Raw genomic sequence first — 18,971 nt, forward strand, 5'->3', positions numbered from 1 at the left:
GTAGAGATTCATGCTTTCAACTCTTGAGGCTCCTGGTTCAATTCCTGTCACATGTACAAATTTAAAACAAAAATAATCTTCCCAAATAGAGGCATTATACATTGCTGATATTTTCACACAACTTTTTGTGTGTAAAGTCATTTTGATTGTTCATTTCAAAAGTATGCATTTGTGAGCAATAACTGTGTGACTGAAAGCTAGAAAATGTGAAGAAGGGTGCATAGACTTAAAAGCATTTATATATTTTCCTGCCAGTACATGTATGTAGTACTCATGATTGCCAGCAGAAGGCACAGCGGTACATCAGAAAGACAGGCCCCTTAGATATAAATGGTCTGCTTGCTTTAAGAAGCTTTATTTTAAATGCACTATTAAAACAGAACAGCCTGCCTGATATTATAATTCATGTAGCCATTTGCAGTTTTACATTGGATCAAAGAACAGAAAGTGTAATCTAGTACTAACATATGTGACACTTTTTGATGTATTTCTAGCGGTGAAATTCTACCTGGCAAGCTTCCTGTAACTCTGAAGACAGCCTGTGATGTTCTTGTACTTGTGGAATAGCAGTAGTTTCAGTTTTTCTGTACGCTTATTTTTGAAAGGGCACAAATGACTGAGGTCCCAATCTTACTGAAGGAGCTGAGCACCCTCAACTCCCATGGCAGTGAATGGCAGTTGAGTGCGTTCAGCATGTGGAAGGATTGGGCTATAAAACAGGGAAAGCAACTATGTTGGGCAAGCTTATAGAACCCATTTTAAATCGTATCTTACCTCACAAACAGTTTCACTGAAGCCAATGGAGTAGGTGTGGAATAAGGTACTACTGTATAGGAGAGAGGATTATTACAATTTGGCCCTTATTGAAATACACAAAAGCTGCTTCCTTTTTCCCCAGAAACATGCAATACAATAAAGGCTGTTCACTGGCTCACTATAACGCTTTCAGCCATGTTAGACTTTCCTACTCAATAGTGATTTAACTGTGCTGTTTAATTACATTTTATCAGAGCTGTTGACCGCTTGTTCCCTTAGTGTTAAGGAAAAAGTGTAGGCGGCTAATGAGCAGTGAGAAGTTACTCACACCTGCTTATACTCGTATTTTCAGTAAAACTCGTTATCTCCTGGGATGAAATCTCAAAACTTGAAAAGACCTCCAATGTGATCCTGACAGAGAGTATTCATGTGTGCTCCCGTGGGGAGGATCACTACTTTTCCATGTTTTTGCACATTAATGAAACGTTCCTTCTTATGGAGCAGCTGGCAAACTACGCTGTAAGGAGACTTTTTGACAAGGAGACATTTGAAAGTGACCTAGTCCTCCATGATCCTCTACAAATCACCAAGAGGTAATTTATTGTTTGTGGAATGTCAGCTGTGTGCACAGTAGAGTTCCAGGCACAGGAAGACACAGTCCTTGTCTGAAGGAGCTTACAATAACAGCTTTGCTAACATTTGTCTTGTACCCAAGTGTCCTCTTAGATATTGGGTAATGCAGAGTATTTAAGAAATCACATGAATATAATGTACACCGCTATCTCAATAGAACGCCACCCGATATAACACAAATTTGGATATAACGCAGTAAAGCAGTGCTCGGAGGGGCAGGGCTGTGCATTCCGGTGGATCAAAGCAAGTTCAATGTAACAGGGTTTCACCTATAAAGTGGTAAGATTTTTTGGCTCCCAAAGACAGCGTTATATTGAGGTAGAGGTGTATAAGAAATAATATCAGCTTTATTCACAAATATTTATGTGGGTATCTCAACATGTCTACTGATTCTTCATGGTGAATCAGATTAACAAAAACACCATTCAAAATAAGCACCAATGCAGAAATTGACCAAATCTGTGCTAATAGCACAGGGTTCTCCTTCTTTGAAACAGAACTGAACACCACATGATGTTTACTCACGCAGGGAACATACACTAAACACAGGAGAGGTTATCTTCATTGTAAATTCTGTAGGAAAGTTCTGTTAACCCGGTCTTCTCATTCACTTTTGTCAGATCCGATGCAGGCTGAAGTCTGGAGAGCCAAATTTTGATCTTAGATATACAAGTGTAAATCTGGAGTAGCCACAGAAAAGGCAGTGGAATTGCTCTGGATCTGTACAGCTGTAACTGTAATAATAGCCCCAAGTGTGCATTATTTTATGGTATATTTGCATGTTTTTCATTTTCAGAGGCTCTTCTATGGTAAAGCTTAGTTTCTCTGAGTGTATTTTAACAAATCATTAAAGCTAACAAGTTGGTTTTCATGGCCCAGGTTTATAAAATCCTTTCACAATTTATAGGCCAGAATTAATTGTAATTCAAGACTTTACATCTGTACCTTTTATTATTTTTACACAGAAAACAGAGAACACATTTGGAACAGGAAAAAATGCAGAAAGCATTATTCAGTACTGTCATACAGTCAAAGCTTTTTAATAATAATAGGTTTCTTGATAGGTTCCAGAAGAGAGAACCAATTAATACATGAGTATAGAAAAAGGGAGGAAAATCTTATTGCTTTATTCTCTGCTTTAAAGGATTTCAGTGGATTTAAAGCTCCAGATTTACATTTGTTTACGTCCTGTATAAATGAGATCTCTGGAGAGGTTGCATTCTCTAGATAATAATTGTATTCAAGGTTCTGAAATATTTTTGAGAAAAACATTATAGCAAAATTCATTTTCAAAAATGTAGTGTCTTAACAGCAAGTGGGGATAAAAAGCAAGAAGTGATGATGTGATGTCACTGAAGAGTAGCTTGCTGATGAAAGAATGGAAAGGAGAGGAAAGGGCAACAAACAATTTTTTCAGCATATGTTAATTGGTTAACAAATGCATGGGCCAGATGTCATTGGCAATGGGTGATGTAAGGTGTTGGAGACTCGTGACTGGTTTTCTTACTATTGAATTGTTTTGGGTAACATGAAAGATCAGATCTAAAATATCCATTGGGTTTGTCTGTCTCCTGGGCCAGTGCAGGCTTGGTCCCTGTAGCATATTTGACACTATTTTCTCAACTCTAGTTTCAAGTAGTGTGGCTTCCACAGCTTTCAATGGAGGGATTTCCAGAAGTCCAATACATTTCAGCAGGGGCTTCAGCAGGAGTGGGGCTGAAGTCCTGAGCCCCAGCTTCTGGCAGGTGTGCACAGGCTCTCAAACTTCTGAAGATTGTTGTATGCAGCTTGGAGGGCCAGTAAGTTTGTCCACCCCTGCCAGATATTATACTTGTTTTATATTATAATTCCTGGCTGATTGACATTTAGGTTTGGTAGCAGTGCTGGAGATGGATGTTGCTCTCCTGCCAAAACATAGTTTTTTCACTGCATTTATATATGAATATAATCTTCTCTTTCTGAAGCATTATCCTGTGGCAGATGTTTCTTATACATGCACTCACAGAGGCTACCTTTCCCGCTAATCAATTCTTCATCAAGTCAAAACTGGTTTAGGTTTAATTGGTTTATTTCAGTGGGTTGAAAAGCAGCGCTGATTGGGCTATTAGAAAGTGGTAACTTTTTACCTAATTTAGGCCTCCATACAACAATCCATCCCCTTTCAGCAAAGCTCTTAATCATGTGCTTAACCTTAAGAAAGTTCTTAAATCCGATCGATTTAAATGGAACTTCAGCATGTGTTTTAAGTATATGCTTAAATACTTTGCTAAAATAAGGTGTAAGCACAGTCAACTCCCTTGGGAATTGATTGTGTTCAGACCTCACTTAGTGCCTTCCAGGACTGAGCCTGTAATATATTTGAAAACATGGGATATAAAGTTTTAATATAGTCCCCTCCCAATACAGTTCAGTTTTAATAAATATAAAGTGATATTAAAATAACTTTGATTTTCCTTCTCCTCCTCCCCTTTTTATCCATTAGAGGCCTGGAGAACCGAGCCCACAGTGAGCAGTTTAGTGCATTCTTCAGGCTACCCAAAGAAGAGACCCTGCAGGAAGTGCATGAATGCTTCTTATGGGTACCTTTCTCCCACTTCAACACATTGGGAAAAATGTGCATTTCAGAGAACTACGTCTGCTTTGCTAGCCAGGATGGCAGTCTCTGCAGCATAATCATTCCCCTAAGAGAGGTATTGCTAATTGCAGTCAGAGCCACATACATTGAAAGTTTTATAATTTGTATGGATTAAAGTAATTAGCAATTTACTTTTCTTTTAGTCAAGTTTCTCATTAGAAAATTGAATCTGTTTTTATTCAATTTATATGATGTCATGTTTTCTTGGTGCCAGCTGTATTAAGCTAAAAATCCCACTGCATGCAGAACTCCTTTCACTTTTCAACTCAAAGACAACTTTCAAGTCCCTCTCTTTTTTTATCCTCTGTTCTTTCTAGGTAAGCAGAGGATCTTTTAATGTCTCATCTTGCACAAGTCTCACAACTTGTACTTAAACTGGGAATTTGTCTTTATAGCCCGAGACTTATGGTCAAAAGCAAAGAATTGGAGGGAGTGAATATTTTGGAGTGATTGGTTATGGACCCTTTGGAGTCTTTTCCCTGTAGGTCACCAGCTTAAATCTGACTGCTGTGGACAGTGATTAATCAGTGCCATCTGTTCAGAAGCTTATGTGAAATGAGTTTGATAGTGTCTAGTTCTTAGTGGACAAATGTTAGTTCACCATTACAATTGGCATCCTTAACAGACAGACTAAGGATCATAAGGTAAAGACTGTGGGCTTGTCTACACTGGCAGTTTACAGCACTGCATCTTATTCGCTTGGGGTGTGCAAAAACACCCCCCTGAGTGCAGCAAGCTTCAGCGCTGGAAAGTGCCAGTGTAGGCAGTGCACCAGTGCTGGTAGCTACACCCCTTGAAGAGGTGGTTTTTTAGAGCGCTGTGAGAGTGCTGTGCCGTGACCACACAAGGCATGTTAAAGTGCTGCCGTGGCAGCACTTTAGCGATGCCAGTGTAGACTAGCCCTGTGTTACAGTCTAGCTTTGAATGATCTAGGGCAGAGATGAAATACATTTGAGGATCAGTGCATGGGAAGATTCCCCTGTCCCTTCCCGTGTGGCATGTATTCTGTGGATTGAGCTTATATCAGTCTCCTTAATGTTGTCAGCCTCTAACTAGTCCCAGATATATTCTTGAAATATATACACTGGAAGTTACCAAGACATTGATTAGTACCTTTGTATTCTCTTCATACGTGCTATACATGCTTGCAGCTTACTAGACATGCTGGGACAGATCTTCATATGGTGCGAATTGTCATAGATACACTGAAGTCAATAGAGCTATGTTTACACCAGCTGCAAATCTGCCCCACTATGTGCTATTAGAGCGAATTCCTTATTCAATTGAACTGAATGTTTGAAAGTATTAAAAGCCATAATATACATAGGTCCAAATTAATTTCTTGTGTAACTTAGCAAAGAGTCCTGTGGCACCTTATAGACTAACAGACGTTTTGGAGCATGAGCTTTCGTGGGTGAATACCCACTTTGTCGGATGCACCCACCAATGAAGTGGGTATTCACCCACGAAAGCTCATGCTTCAAAACGTCTGTTAGTCTATAAGGTGCCACAGGACTCTTCATTGCTTTTACAGATCCAGACTAACACGGCTACCCCTCTGATACTTGTGTAACTTAGTTGACCTTCAGTGGGCATATAACAGGAATATATTTGGCACACTCTACTTAGATATTGCAGTTCATGTGATTTTTCTATTGGCAGTCTTGCAAACGGGCTATTGCAAACTGTAATAACAAAGCATAACAGACTGATTTAAAGAGCTGACTTCTTAATTCCAAGTTCTCTCTCCGGAGTTGTTAGGCCCTTATAGAGTTGTTTCATGTCAGCTGGTTTTCATCCTTCACCTCTGGTGGTCAAAAAGGAGCAGCAACAGGAGTGAGTCTAGCAATTCACAGTCATGTTACGAATTTAGGATTTCCTGAAAAGCACTACATTAAAAAATGTATTTAACATTATAAATCATAACTTTCCCATCATCGCAATTAAGATCAGCTTCAGCTGTCATTTCCTGTGATAGATGTGTCTAGGAGGGTATTCTCAGTGGAGGATCCTGCCTGTGAATTCTGCTTCATGCGATTATTTGCAGGAGCCAGAGTCTGGCTTCTTTCAGAAAACTCTAATATGCACCAGGTTCAGCAGGCACTTGAGGCCATATTTTGGAAAGTGTTTAGCACCAGTTATGTTGGTTTTTTTTCTAAAAAATCTGTCCCATAATGAAGTTTGGGTTTTATGGGAATAACATTATCTTGTGCCAGAATAGCAACAGCCCATTTTGTGCAATGATAGTTTAAATTGTCTGTCTGCATTATTAATTCTGCTTATACAATGGTCCACTGTGCTCCACGCTGCTCACAGGTTTCTGTCTGTGCATGCTGTCATGGTTAGCAGGCTAACTGCACTGTTGTCCCTTCTTGGGTTCTCACTGAGTGTACCCCCACACCAGGACCTGGGTTATAGTCCCCTGGGTATCAACTGTGACTCTTTCAGAAGGTCCAACTGAGAGGAGTTTCCCTTTGGGAGCCTCTGATAGCAACTGATTAAAGTGACTCAAACAGTTTCTCCAAAACAAAGAATTATTTTTTTTTCACCCAAAGATACAAAGCCCGTAGAGCCAAGGTATAAAAAAGAGTCATACATGCATATTTTCTTATCTAAGCTTAAGCTCGATATCCCTGGGTCCAACTTATTCCCCATCTCTAAGTCAGGAAAAACTTCTTGCCTGCTTGCAGCTGGCTCCTTCTGTCTCTGAGTAAGTCTTCCTAGCCTGTCAGCTTTTTCACTGACAATACCCTGGGGAGCCTACCTTCTTTTTCTGCAGGCTAGCCTCTATATAGGGCTTTAGTGTCTACCCTTTGATCTTAGGGTCAGCCCTAGCTTGGATGGTGCCAGCTAGGTAGCTTCTTCCCCTACTGATGTCCCAGCCATTGTTATCTTAACTCCTATAAAGTTGTATACCTAATGCTGCCTTATCTGTGTCTTTGTTTTTATCTTTCCTGCTCTGTTTAAAACAATCTCTCTTTACAGCCTGCTTCAGTTCAACTCTATGCATTCAGACAGGCATCTGTACAAAACTGAATGGTGAATCCAAGTCACACTTAATATTCATAAGGATAATGCAGATAGCTTCCAGTATGTCACACACGCACTCTCAATAGAATTTTTTTTTGCAAGCCAAGCTGACAAAATTGGGTAGGAAGATGAGATCACTAATTCATGTGTCCTTGCCTCTTCAGGTCATAGCAGTGGAGAAGGCTGATCCAGCTAACAAAGGAGTCAGCATTAGTATCAAAGGAAAAAGAGCTTTTCGTTTCACTGAGGTTAAGGATTTTGAACACCTGGTAGCAAAGCTTAGAATCAGAAGTGGAACAACTTCAAGTCCACATCACACTGCAAGTACAGAGGTAACAGCACAGCTAACTCCTAATTCTTTATTAACTATTTATGGAAAGGGTGCTGACGTGAGCACTTTGTCCATTCTTGCATGGAGGCTGACTATTGTGTAATTTAAAGTAGTGCTATATGTCACCAATTAAAAGACACAGATTTAAATGAGACATGGGCCTGCATCAAAATCCCAGATTGCAGTGTCTCCAAACTTCAAAGGATTTGAAATCTGAATTTTGCAAACACACCACATACTCAGATCTGAAAAGGTGGATCAGCTGAAGTGTTTCTTTTTGACACTCACTGCTTCAGCTGGCAGGAATTCTGGGAGGCTCTGAGAAAGGTCACTGGATAGCAGTGGGGCAATCTGATGTTGAGCAAGACATCATTCCGTGCCTCATCTACTAAAGGGTTTGTGCTGAATGCATAACAAAGGGGAAGTTACAAGCATGTGTCATAGCTTATTAGCCCAAAGCAAAAGAGTGACTGAAAACCCTATCATTCAGACTGCTGTAGTGCTTCAAGGAAGTAATGCTTGGCGTACATCAGGACTGAAGAAAAGTATGAGCTGGGTGCTTCTCTGGGCACACAGACTGTTCACACATACTAACAAATGTGCTTTCACTGGTGACTTTGCATTCATAGGGGAAGGGGAGGAGGAAAGAGAGAATTTTTCCGCCTGGGAAGGTTTTCTGGTTTGAGATCAGACTTGTTAAGATTGGTGAGCAATAAATAAATAAACCTGATAGACTTCCTGTTTCTGAGTCCCAACAGGACCGAGCTGTGTTATATGTAGTTAAAACACAGAAATCCCATCACAGGGAATTTGAAGTATTCCTTCCCAGTCCTATCTCAGCTGCTTTTTCAGAAGACCAAATGGAACAGTAAGGATGGTACTGTGTTAGGAGATTAGCCTGCAACTCGAGATCCCACATTTAATTTCCTATTCTTCCACTTGCACAAGTCACTTAGGGCTTGTCTACACTGCTGCGCGGGGTCGATCTGAGATACTCAACTTCAGCTACGTGAATAGCATAGCTGAAGTCGACGTACTTAGATCTACTTACTGCGGTAAGTCGACAGCTGATGCTCTCCCGTCAACTCCACTTGCGCGTCTCGTTCTGGTGGAGTACCAGAGTCGACGGGAGAGCGCTTAGCAGTCAATTTATCGTGTCTAGATTAGACACGATAAATCGATCCCCCCCACTGGATGGATTGCTGGCGGACAGTGTAGACAAGCCCTTAGTGTCTGCGTCTCAGTTCCCTGTCTGTAAAATGGGGATAACATACATTAAACATTATGAGGTGCTCAGATATTACGGTGAAAGGGACCATAGAAATACCTAAGATACATTTCCTTCAATGCAAACAGTCAGACTTTTTGGTTAAAAATTTTTTTTAAAAAACCCCCTTCATAATCTCTCCCATGAAAAGCCAAAAAACACTGCCTGGTTGTAAAATCAACAGTGTAAAGTCATTGGAGCTTCGCAGACTTAACCAGTAAAAGCAGCAAAGAGTCCTGTGGCACCTTATATCGTGCATCCAACAAAGTGGGTATTCACCCACGAAAGCTCATGCTCCAATACGTCTGTTAGTCTATAAGGTGCCACAGGACTCTTTGCTGCTTTTACAGATCCAGACTAACACGGCTACCCCTCTGAAACTTGACCAGCTGACTCATAATGTTTACAGGATGATTGTGAGGCTGCTATTAGATGTGAACAGATCTGTGCAATAGTGTTGTGTATTGGGCTTTCCAGTTTCAAAATGTATCCCTCAGAACAGATATGTGGAACTTGCCATTTTTATAGTGTTTCTTCATACTTTCCCTGTAGGCTTCTGCATTTAGGGCTTTGCTCTCATTGAAATTGATGGGACTTTTTTCTCTGACTTTCAGTAAGCTAACTCATAACATCCCTTCATCAGTAATCTTCTGCTTTGTCTGACCCCAAATACAGAACATGGTCTGCTAAGCTTTAACTTGCCATATCCTAGTTTTGGAGTGACATGACTTTCCATAGGACAGTCCTACCTAGGTCTAACTGAATGTGTGTTGGAGAGGAATACAAATGAAAAGTGCTGGGTAATTCTGCCTGCTCTATCACTGAGAATATAGAGTCTCAAATGTAGATCCTGGCAAAGCTTTATACTTTTATCATTTAGAGACAACACATTTACTCCTGTGAGTCCTCCTACTGACAAGTACGCTTATGTGAGCATGGCGGATTTGGTACTTCAGCCGTTGAGGAGATTATGTACCATTTTTCATTTCCAACACACTTTTGGACATCAAGGATGGTCCCCTTCCCTTTCCAGAGGGGCATGCTGCAAGATATTCCCCTGGACGCAGGGATGTGAGCCAGAGTTGAGCAGATAGTTGCTGTTATCCCAGTGGTTGCCTATAACTTTTTTGTTCCAAACCGAATATTCTGATAGTATGGCAGCTGGGTGGAGTTAATAGTTCCTAATAGTCCAGATGGGCCTCCCACTCTGCTGCACCCAGGTCTAGTAGTTTATATAACATCGATAGTAGAGGAACAGAATCGGTCGGAATAACTTGTGAAATAGTATCCATGAGCTTATGAAGCGCATACCCTGGATCAACACAGAAAAACTGTGTCATGAAAGGCTTATCCTCAAGGTTCCATTCTTGAGGGTTAGAAATAACAGGGGGGAAAAAAGGGTTTAACTTGAACAGAAATGCTCCCTAGCTAGGGGTGCAGCACAGTTCTGTGACGTTTGGGTGCTGAGCTCTGCCTTCTCAAAAGCATTCACCTTTGGAGTGGCCACACACACCCAGTTACATGCCTTTGTCTATATTACTTGACTAATAATCAGTTTGTCTATTTTCCTCCTTAATTGTGCTCTTAGGGTGGAAAAGATAATTGGCTCGGTATGCATACAGAAGGGAATATTTTGAACGGCAAAGCTGCTGAACGCAATACATTTTGGCATTTTACTTTGTTTTGCTTATAGGTTTTGAAGTAGAATATTTCTCACCTACTAGGCTCCAGACCTTGCTTCTGAAATCCTGTTGGTAGTATCCTGTGGTAGGAGAGCATGCAATGCATTGAACTGCCAGTACAGTACTTGGCAGTTTCCGTCCAGCTCCCATTTAAATCAATTGGAGTCTTACTTTTCATTTCAGTGGAGTTGGATCAGGCCCTCATCTTTTTTGCAGCTCTCATTTTCATTAATGTTAATGTATGAATAAATGTTTTGGTGTGGCAATAAAGAAAGGTGGCTTTTTCAAGTGCTGCCGCTTAAATTTAAATAGGAAGCTCTACAGATCAGGACCACTTCGTGTCCTATTGGCTCTGTAAGATTCCAGGCAGATTTGTTAATGCTGTTTAAAGTTTAAATAATAACAACAATGCATCTGATAACTATTGTAATTTTGAAAGGTGCATAACAAGTGGTACTTGAAGATGAAACATCAACTGTTATCAGTGCAGTTTCTTGCAGGACTTTTTAAGCACCTCTAACAGCTGTTAATGCATTCTGCAGGTTGCCACTACTTCTGACTCTGACAATCTGGTGGATTATTATGAAGGACAGTTGATGGCAGGTCAGAAAGGCGGCAGCAGCAAGACTGTTAGCACAGAAGCTCTAATGACCGTATTCCACCCTCAGGATGCTGATAATCTTGACTCTAAAATGGTAAGAAAGAAAACAACTTTCCACAACCTTCTGAATCTAACAAAAAAGGATTCAAGTAAAATTGAAACTTATTCCAGAGAAAGCAGCTGATTTCTTTTATGGCTTTGGCAATTTTATCTTCTCTGCCTACTCTATATTATACTCTACATTTCCACAGGGGCCTTATGTCTTGCTGTATTCAATTTTCTGCTCATCTTGTTTAATAATGATATGCCTTATCTTCCCACAGCAAACTTCTTTCTGCTCCTCCACCCCCTCAGGGAGGAACTGTCTGTTTATTATGTGACAGCGAGCAAGTACTTAATTTCACATTCATTTGAACTGTCAAGACTTAAAACCACTAGAAATGGTTTGAGAACAAGCAAAATTGTGATCCAAACATCAGCTCCATTTGCTTACCTCTTTTCAGTCTCCTGACTTCTTGGTAACAACATTATGATTTGGAGAAAATGTTTCTCACAGCCCGGAGCATATCATTTTGTTAAAGGTGAAACAAAGTGGGTTTGTGGGAAATCTACTTCTTTATTGTTAACTTCTTTTAAAAAAAAATCATCTTGCTTTTCACATAAAAAGTCCAGTTCTTGGAAACAGTGGAGCTCTATGAATGACTTGAGAACCAGCGGATTATGACATTGCGGGAGATTAGGCTAAAACTTTAACAATTGAGAGGGGAAGGGGTTTTTAGTCACTGTTTGAAACTGTTATTTGTATTTTCACCTATGAAGCCAGAATGTCTAATATAGGGAGAAAGGATGTCTTTGTTAAAGGTGCAACATCCCTGCTTCCTCAATTAGGGCTGATTTGAATGCCCATTGAACCCAGTGGAATTTCTTCCATTGGCTTCAGTGGCTATCGGATCAGGCCTTTACTCGGGGAGAGACCTTACAACCCGGGGAAGATCACACATGGCATTTCTGATATTTAAAAGAAAAAAAACTTTTTGTCTGGGGGATATGAGAACCCAAACTCTTCAGTTCCCATTTCTTTTCCCTTTTGCAGATCATTTTAAAGTGCTTTAAAAGGATAAATTCTCAGTGCTGCTTATACAAAATGCAGCAGCAGTGCAAACACTTCCACCAGACCGTGGAAAGAGCTCATGTAGTGGGTTCCCTACTCATTAATCTCTCTCCCCCTAAGATTGCAGAGTTCGTAATTGAGTTCATTTGTAGTGTATAAGTCTTGTGCTTTTCAAAGGGCCCTATCCAGCACTCGTTACTTACTCCATCGCTTCGATTCAGCCTGAGTAAGGAACTGAAACTGCCACTCCTGCTCATGCAAGTAGGCTTTACTCATGCGGTACTGATGTTCAACTGGATTTCAGGAGAAATATATCCTTGTGTTTTGACAGAAAGTAGCCAATGTATGAAATTGTTCTCCAATTGCATGGCAGGTAAATATTTTAATCCAATCTGTACTTTATATGGAGCTAAAAATTTTCAGCCATCAGTTCAGCTACTCAAACTAACCCAGACTTCCACCTGCTTTATATTTTCTTGTTATTAATTAATCTTTAGTACTGTTTGTTTGGAATTGTTATATAGAACAGTTCAGTACTGAAGAACACTGTTTATAAATAAATAAACTCAAGACAGGAAAGAACAAGAAAGCACAACATGATAAAGATGTTGGTGCCTCAGTTGTACCTCTGCCATGCTTTCCAGCTCCCATTCCCAACGCTGTTCCAGATCTGTCAAACTAGGATAACACAACAAAGGGTGATAAAGGATAAATGTTAAATCAGAACAACCTGTTTTGCCTGCCAGGTTTGTAGAACATATTGCTTTATCTATGTAAGAACTAAGTATGATTATTATTATGGTAAGTAAGGAACAATTTGTGGTATGTTGAAAGCAAATGATTTAAACAAATAGGCCATGATTTAGCGATGTAAGTAAGCAAGTGCCTACTCCTGCAGGAATTCTGCACCTCAAAATTCTATGCACAATATTTTAAAACTCTGCATATTTGATTTGTCAAAATAACACAATATAATCACTCCACATTCAATTACTTGGGTAATTTATTTTAAAATACCTGTCAACAAGTATGTCAACTACAGATTCCTCCTACCCCCCCCCCCCCAAAAAAAAATTCCCTAAGGAGTAGAGAGTTAAAGAAACCCCTACAATAACCCAGTTCCAGTTGGGAGATATTGGAAAGTGCAATGTGGGGCCCACCAGAGCCCCAAACACCTGCACCCTTCTTTCCCTAGAGCCCAGCCTTGGGGCACCCCAGCTCAGACACCTGTACCTCACTCTGCCCAGAGCCTTTACCTCCCCCCCAGCTTCTGTACTGTCCCTCCAGGGGATGCAGTGCAGCCCTGCCCTTCCTCACCCTTGACAGTGTGTGGTCTCCCAGGCCCTCTCCCATAGTTGGGCAGATGAGGATCAAGCTGGGCAGCCAGAGCGTGCAGAGCCTACATCCCCACCAGGCTGGGTGCAGAGTACAGCAGCCACCTACTGACGGCTGGCAGCTCTGCTGCCCCAGTTCCGCATTGGAAACATGAAATTCTGCGGAGAACATTAATTCTGTGCAAATTCTGCATGGCGCAGAATTCCCCAGGAGTAAAGTGTCTAACTTCAATCACATGATTAGCCCCAGTGACTTCACTGAAACGACTTTGCAGCATCAGGGCCTCAATACACCTTCCACAATTTTGTTCAAACCTTTGAACTAGGTTCATTATACAAAGAAAAGATTAAGACTGAAGGCAACTGATCCCTTGTGATCAATCTGGATCCTACTTCTGCTTCCTCATTCCTTTCTTCCTCTCCATTTTTCTTGTTGCAATTCCTTCTGTTACTCTCTCATTCTCTCGTCTGATTTCCTGTTTTCCTCATCCTGTTCCTACCCCTAAAGATAAATCTCATTCCACCAAATTGCTCCACTGAGAAGAATTTCTTATTTTTCAACGAGCTCTAATAAAAAAATGGTGTGAGGTGTTCTAAAATTAGCCCAAGTTACAATGACTTTTTATGTGGAAACACATGCGTGAGAAATGGAAAACTGCAATAGAATTCCAGAGGGAGCTATACTGAGCATCAGACTTTTAAACACGGAGATCACTGCTTTGTGTTTAAATATTAAATTCTCTCATCACCCCTATGGGCTGATGTGAAAACATACTGGTGGTAGACTTACTCTTCCTGCAGGCTTCTTCATAGCAGAGCCTAGCTAATGCTGTGACCTTTTTGCCTCCTAGCAAACTTTCCTGGCCCTCTATTCACTCTTTTTTTTTTTTACTGTTAGTCTCTTCACACAGTGCAGACTTTCCCAGAGGCAAATCTTTCCTGGGGCAGTTTGTTGTCAAAGGGCTTTAGCACAATCATTCAAGTAATTGTTGGAAATGAAACAAAGATAAAGTTAACAAATTACAGGAGCTTTGTATTCTACTAGTAGCTTAGTTACTTAAGTGGCGTGTTCTCCATTGTGGGTTTGGTTATATTTTATTTCTACTGAAAATGCTTGTTGTTCTTTGTTAAAATCCAGCATGTTTGCTGCTAACATATAGTATTCTGTAAAGATAATCAGTCTTTTTTACAAAGTCTTCCTGTTTGAGTATAGCAACCCTTGAATTAACATGGAAGGTCCAGACTCTCTCTCATTGTAATAAATGAGAGTGTGACCCTGATTTCAATAGGAGCTACACCATAATTAGATAATTCTTTGAGCCTTAAATTTTCAATATTGCAGGGTGCTGTGCAGCATCCAAAAGGAGTTTAAAGCCGCTCAGCACCACTGAGAGTGTCCACCAGTGTCATTAGTACTTAACTTCAGTGGGATGGTCCAAAATTAATTGAGCTGAGCCAGATTTCTCGAGTTTTGTCTTGCATCATAGAGTTGTAGCCAAGGCCAGCCTTAAAATTTGCAGAGTCCTATCTGCCAGAGAGTAGTTGGAGAGAGGGCCCCATCTCTGTCATTGCCAAGGGAGAAGTTGGGCAGTGCAGAGAATTTTGAGTTTTCTAGGTCCCACAAGAGCATGGGTGGGGACACAAGTTGTTGGCGGTACTGCTGGGGCTTAAGGGCTTGATCTTGCTCTCGTGTGAGTCAATGGAAAACTTCCCTTTGAATTGAATGGTGAAGGATCGAACACCAAGCAGGTTGTTGGCATAGTAATGTCAAATGGGAAGATGTGGGCCCATGGTCACCTAGTCAGTGCTTGTACTGGGTATGGCCTTTAAAAGGGACATTCTACCTTCCTACGTTATTACATTGCAAATATGAGAAATGTTGCAGGAGGTATCCTAATGAGGTGAATAGGACACCCATTGCATCAAGCTATCACTGCCCAACCAGGGGGTGTGTTACATACTCTTGTGAACACTTTTATTTACAAAAATACTAAACAGAATGATTTATATCTAGAAGGATTATTTTAAAATGAAAAATACCTTTGATATAATTTATCATGTTTCTTAATTAGCCCTGCTATTTAATCCTTTGGATTCTGATCCTCTGCTACACATTTCTGCTGTTCTTGTCCATCAGTTTCTGTTGAAATCAACAAAGTCTTACCCTTAGGACATTCCTAGTACATGAAGCAAAACAGATGGTGTTTTCTACCAAAATCTACCTGAAACATTCAACAGCAGCCAGTGCTTAATTACTTTATAACCATAGCCTTTAAGATTCTGCTTGTTCTTAGCTGTTTTATACTGACAGCTTTGACTTAGCTGCTTCCGTCAGGACAGAAAATGAATAGACTATAAGAGAACTTGGATATTTTTACAAAATAAAGCAATTTAAACAGCTGTTTTAATGCACTAAAATTAATTTTAAAAAGGGCTAAGGGAGTATGCAGTAGGTTAACAAACTAGACTTGTGCCTCTGGAGATCAAGTACAGAGTCTCACAGGTTTGTTGGTCTCATTCTAGTCCCTTGTGAACATCACAGAACCATAATTTAGTTCATTCTGAAGTCCAGCAGTGGAATGGCAGTGGTGACCTAGGTGCTGTATTGACAATGCTTTTTGGAGCATTTGGGAGAACTTTGCGGGCAGGCTTTCCCAGCACCTGTCTGCACTGTCATACCCACTGGTTAGCTGTGTTGCTCCTTTGCACTGTTAATCCTTTCTGGAACTGTAACACTTCCTATACCTTTGAGAATTATGTAGACTTCATTGATAGTGTCAAAGACGAAGAAACAGGCTGGGCTGTCTGCATATTGATTTTATAAACTTTTTGCAATATCAGACAATATAGACCAAATATTTTAAGGGAGTGTAAAAGTCTACATAAGTTACTCTGTATTCAGTAGGTCAGATTCTGTTTCCATTTACACCAGTGTAAATCCAGAGTAACACCACTGATATCAGTTCTGTCGCTCTCAATTTATACTGGTAATACTGAGGGCAAAATTTCACCTTATACTTCTTAATGTGTGAGCAGACTTTTTCATTATGCTTAATGGGCTTTTTGTTTTTGTTTTGATAGTTGAAAGAAAAAATGAAAGAGCAGTCCTGGAATATCCTCTTTGTAGAATGTGGACGTGGCGTTAGCATGTTTCGGACAAAGAAGACTCGAGATCTAGTTTTAAGAGGGATCCCAGAGACCTTACGAGGAGAGCTCTGGCTGCTCTTCTCAGGTATTGAATAGTAATTAACATGAAATAATTTTATGGAGTTGTACTACAGAAATATTCTAGTCAACAATCAAACGCACTGCTTCATAAACTGCTGTTCTCTGCCAGAAGTAGACAAGGATCTTGCTTTTATGCAAGGAATTAAAACCAAACCAAATCTGCAGTCTTTACAGTTGGCAATCAGAGCTACTGACTCCAACTGCTTTTAAAATTGTAGAGGTAAAAATGTTTGTTTGTTTTCTTGGTGATAGGGTACATGCTGTATCCTTAAAGTTCAAGGGAACAGTTAGGTTGGAGAAGACACTCTGTGTATGTGTGTACTGCAACTGGGATCCTGGGTGGACAGATTATCTCTAGCATGACTACAGATAGTGTACTAAAAATAGTAGTGTGGACGTTCCGGCTTGATCTGGAGCTTGGGTTCTGATGCCTATTGGGTGGGTTAGGTTTGAGCCCGAGCTTCTGCCCCAAGCCAGAATGTCCACATTGCTATTTTTAGTGCACTAGCTTGAGTATGGCTTGTATGAGTCTGTCTACCCGGGTTGGGACACTCGCTCCCAGATACAGTGTAGACGTACTCTTTAAGACTGTGTCCTCACGTAGCAGGAAAAACATATTTGCTAAACCAGTTTTAAATCTTTTGTCAGGGATGGCAGCTTCACAAACTAATAGAGTTTCTGTAGCAGAGAAGTATCAGAGGGGTAGCCGTGTTAGTCTGGATCTGTGAAAGCAGCAAAGAGTCCTGTGGCACCTTATAGACTAACAGACGTTTTGGAGCATGAGCTTTCGTGGGTGAATACCCACTTGGTCAGATGCATTCTCTGTAGCAGCGAATTTGCCCCATCTTTGCAACTATTTTCTAGACTAGGCACCTTGAACCAAAGTACAGAGCTTACAAACATCATGTGCTTCACTTGCAGTGTTTCTAAAGATGCACATAATCTCTTGTGAAAGTTACAAAGGTACTTTTATGGCCTTGTCATTGTATATTTCCCCAATCTGAACCTTAGAGTCCAAAAGTTGGGGTACCAGCATGAATTCCTCAAAGCTCAATTACCAGCTTAGAACCCGTAGCGCTGCCACCAATCAGGACTTGGAGTGCCTGATAAACTCTGATCCCCCCAAAACTTTCCCTGGGGACCCCCAAGACCCAGACCCCCTGGATCTTAACACCAGGAAAGTAAACTCTTTCCCTCACCAGTGCCTCTCCTAGGATTTCCCTCCCTGGGTTACGCTGGAAGATCACTGTGATTCAAACCCCTTGAATCTTAAAACAGGGAGGAATGTCCCTTCCCCCCTCCCGTTTCTCCCTCACCCAGAGGCAATACAGATTCAAGTTCCGTGAATCCAAAACAAAGGGATTCCACCCTTCTCCTTGCTCCCTTCTCCTTGTTAAGTACAGACTCAATTCCCTTGAGCCTCCACAAGGGGTAAAAATCAGACAGGTCTTAAAAGCAAAACTTTTAATAAAAAGAAAGAAAAAGTAAAAGGTGTCTCTGTACTTTAGATGGTGAAAGTTACAGGGTCTTTCAGCTTATAGAAACTGGAAAAAAAGCCTCCTTCAGCAGAAATACAATTTAAAATACTTCCAGCCAAATACACATTAGAACTCTACCAGCCAGATACACATTTGCAAATAAAGAAAACCAGTTAAAAAGACTAAACCGCCTTTCTCCTTGCACTTACTACTTGAATAGAAAATTAGAGCCTGTACTACGTCTGGTTACTCTCGGATCCCAGAGAGAACAAAACCAAACCCAAAAAACACAAACAAAGGCTTCCCTCCACCGAGATTTGAAAGTATCTTGTCTCCTGATTGGTCCCCTGGCCAGGTGTTTGGTTCCCTGTTTAACCCTTTACAAGTAAAAGAGACATTAACCCTTAACTATCTGTTTATGACAGGCCTTCATCCCTGTGGTATAATATTTGTATTGGAATGCTTCACAAACACTAATTACTTTATCCTAGCAACACACTTACGAAATAGGGAAGTATTATCATCTGTGTTGTACAGATGGGGAACTGAGCGATTAAGTCACTGATTTTTGGAAGTCCTGAGGTCCTGCAGCTCCCATTGACTTCAGCACATGAGACACTCACCCAAATGACTTGCTCAAGGTTGCATAAGAAGTTTGTGGCAGAGCCAGGAATTGAGTACAGGTCTGTCTGACCTTCCATCCAGTGCCTTGACCACAAGACTCTTTACCCCAATATCAGAGATGATTTTGTAACTCTTCTAGAGGTTCAGTTTATGACAACAATCTTAAAAGTAATTTACCTAGCATGTTTTAGCTCATGCTGAGTAGTTCTGAATGCAAGAGATTTGTAGTTGCTAACTGTTGTTGAAGTATCTATCTGTACA

The 18,971-nt window shown here is 40.6% G+C and overlaps 1 protein-coding gene across 7 annotated transcripts in view; it reads left to right on the plus strand.

The window, feature by feature from the left end:
- Positions 1-18,971, plus strand: part of TBC1D8B (TBC1 domain family member 8B) — a 54,715-nt gene that overhangs the window by 19,107 nt on the left and 16,637 nt on the right. For all 7 annotated transcript variants that reach the window (XM_030574427.1, XM_030574429.1, XM_030574430.1 and 4 more), the window contains exons 5-9: positions 1,109-1,349; positions 3,872-4,079; positions 7,219-7,386; positions 10,877-11,029; positions 16,462-16,612. In XM_030574427.1, coding sequence (XP_030430287.1) covers positions 1,109-1,349; positions 3,872-4,079; positions 7,219-7,386; positions 10,877-11,029; positions 16,462-16,612 — 921 coding nt within the window. The remainder of the gene's footprint in view (positions 1-1,108; positions 1,350-3,871; positions 4,080-7,218; positions 7,387-10,876; positions 11,030-16,461; positions 16,613-18,971) is intronic.

Source organism: Gopherus evgoodei, chromosome 9 (assembly GCF_007399415.2).
Source record: "Gopherus evgoodei ecotype Sinaloan lineage chromosome 9, rGopEvg1_v1.p, whole genome shotgun sequence".
NCBI classification, from domain to species: Eukaryota; Metazoa; Chordata; order Testudines; family Testudinidae; genus Gopherus; species Gopherus evgoodei.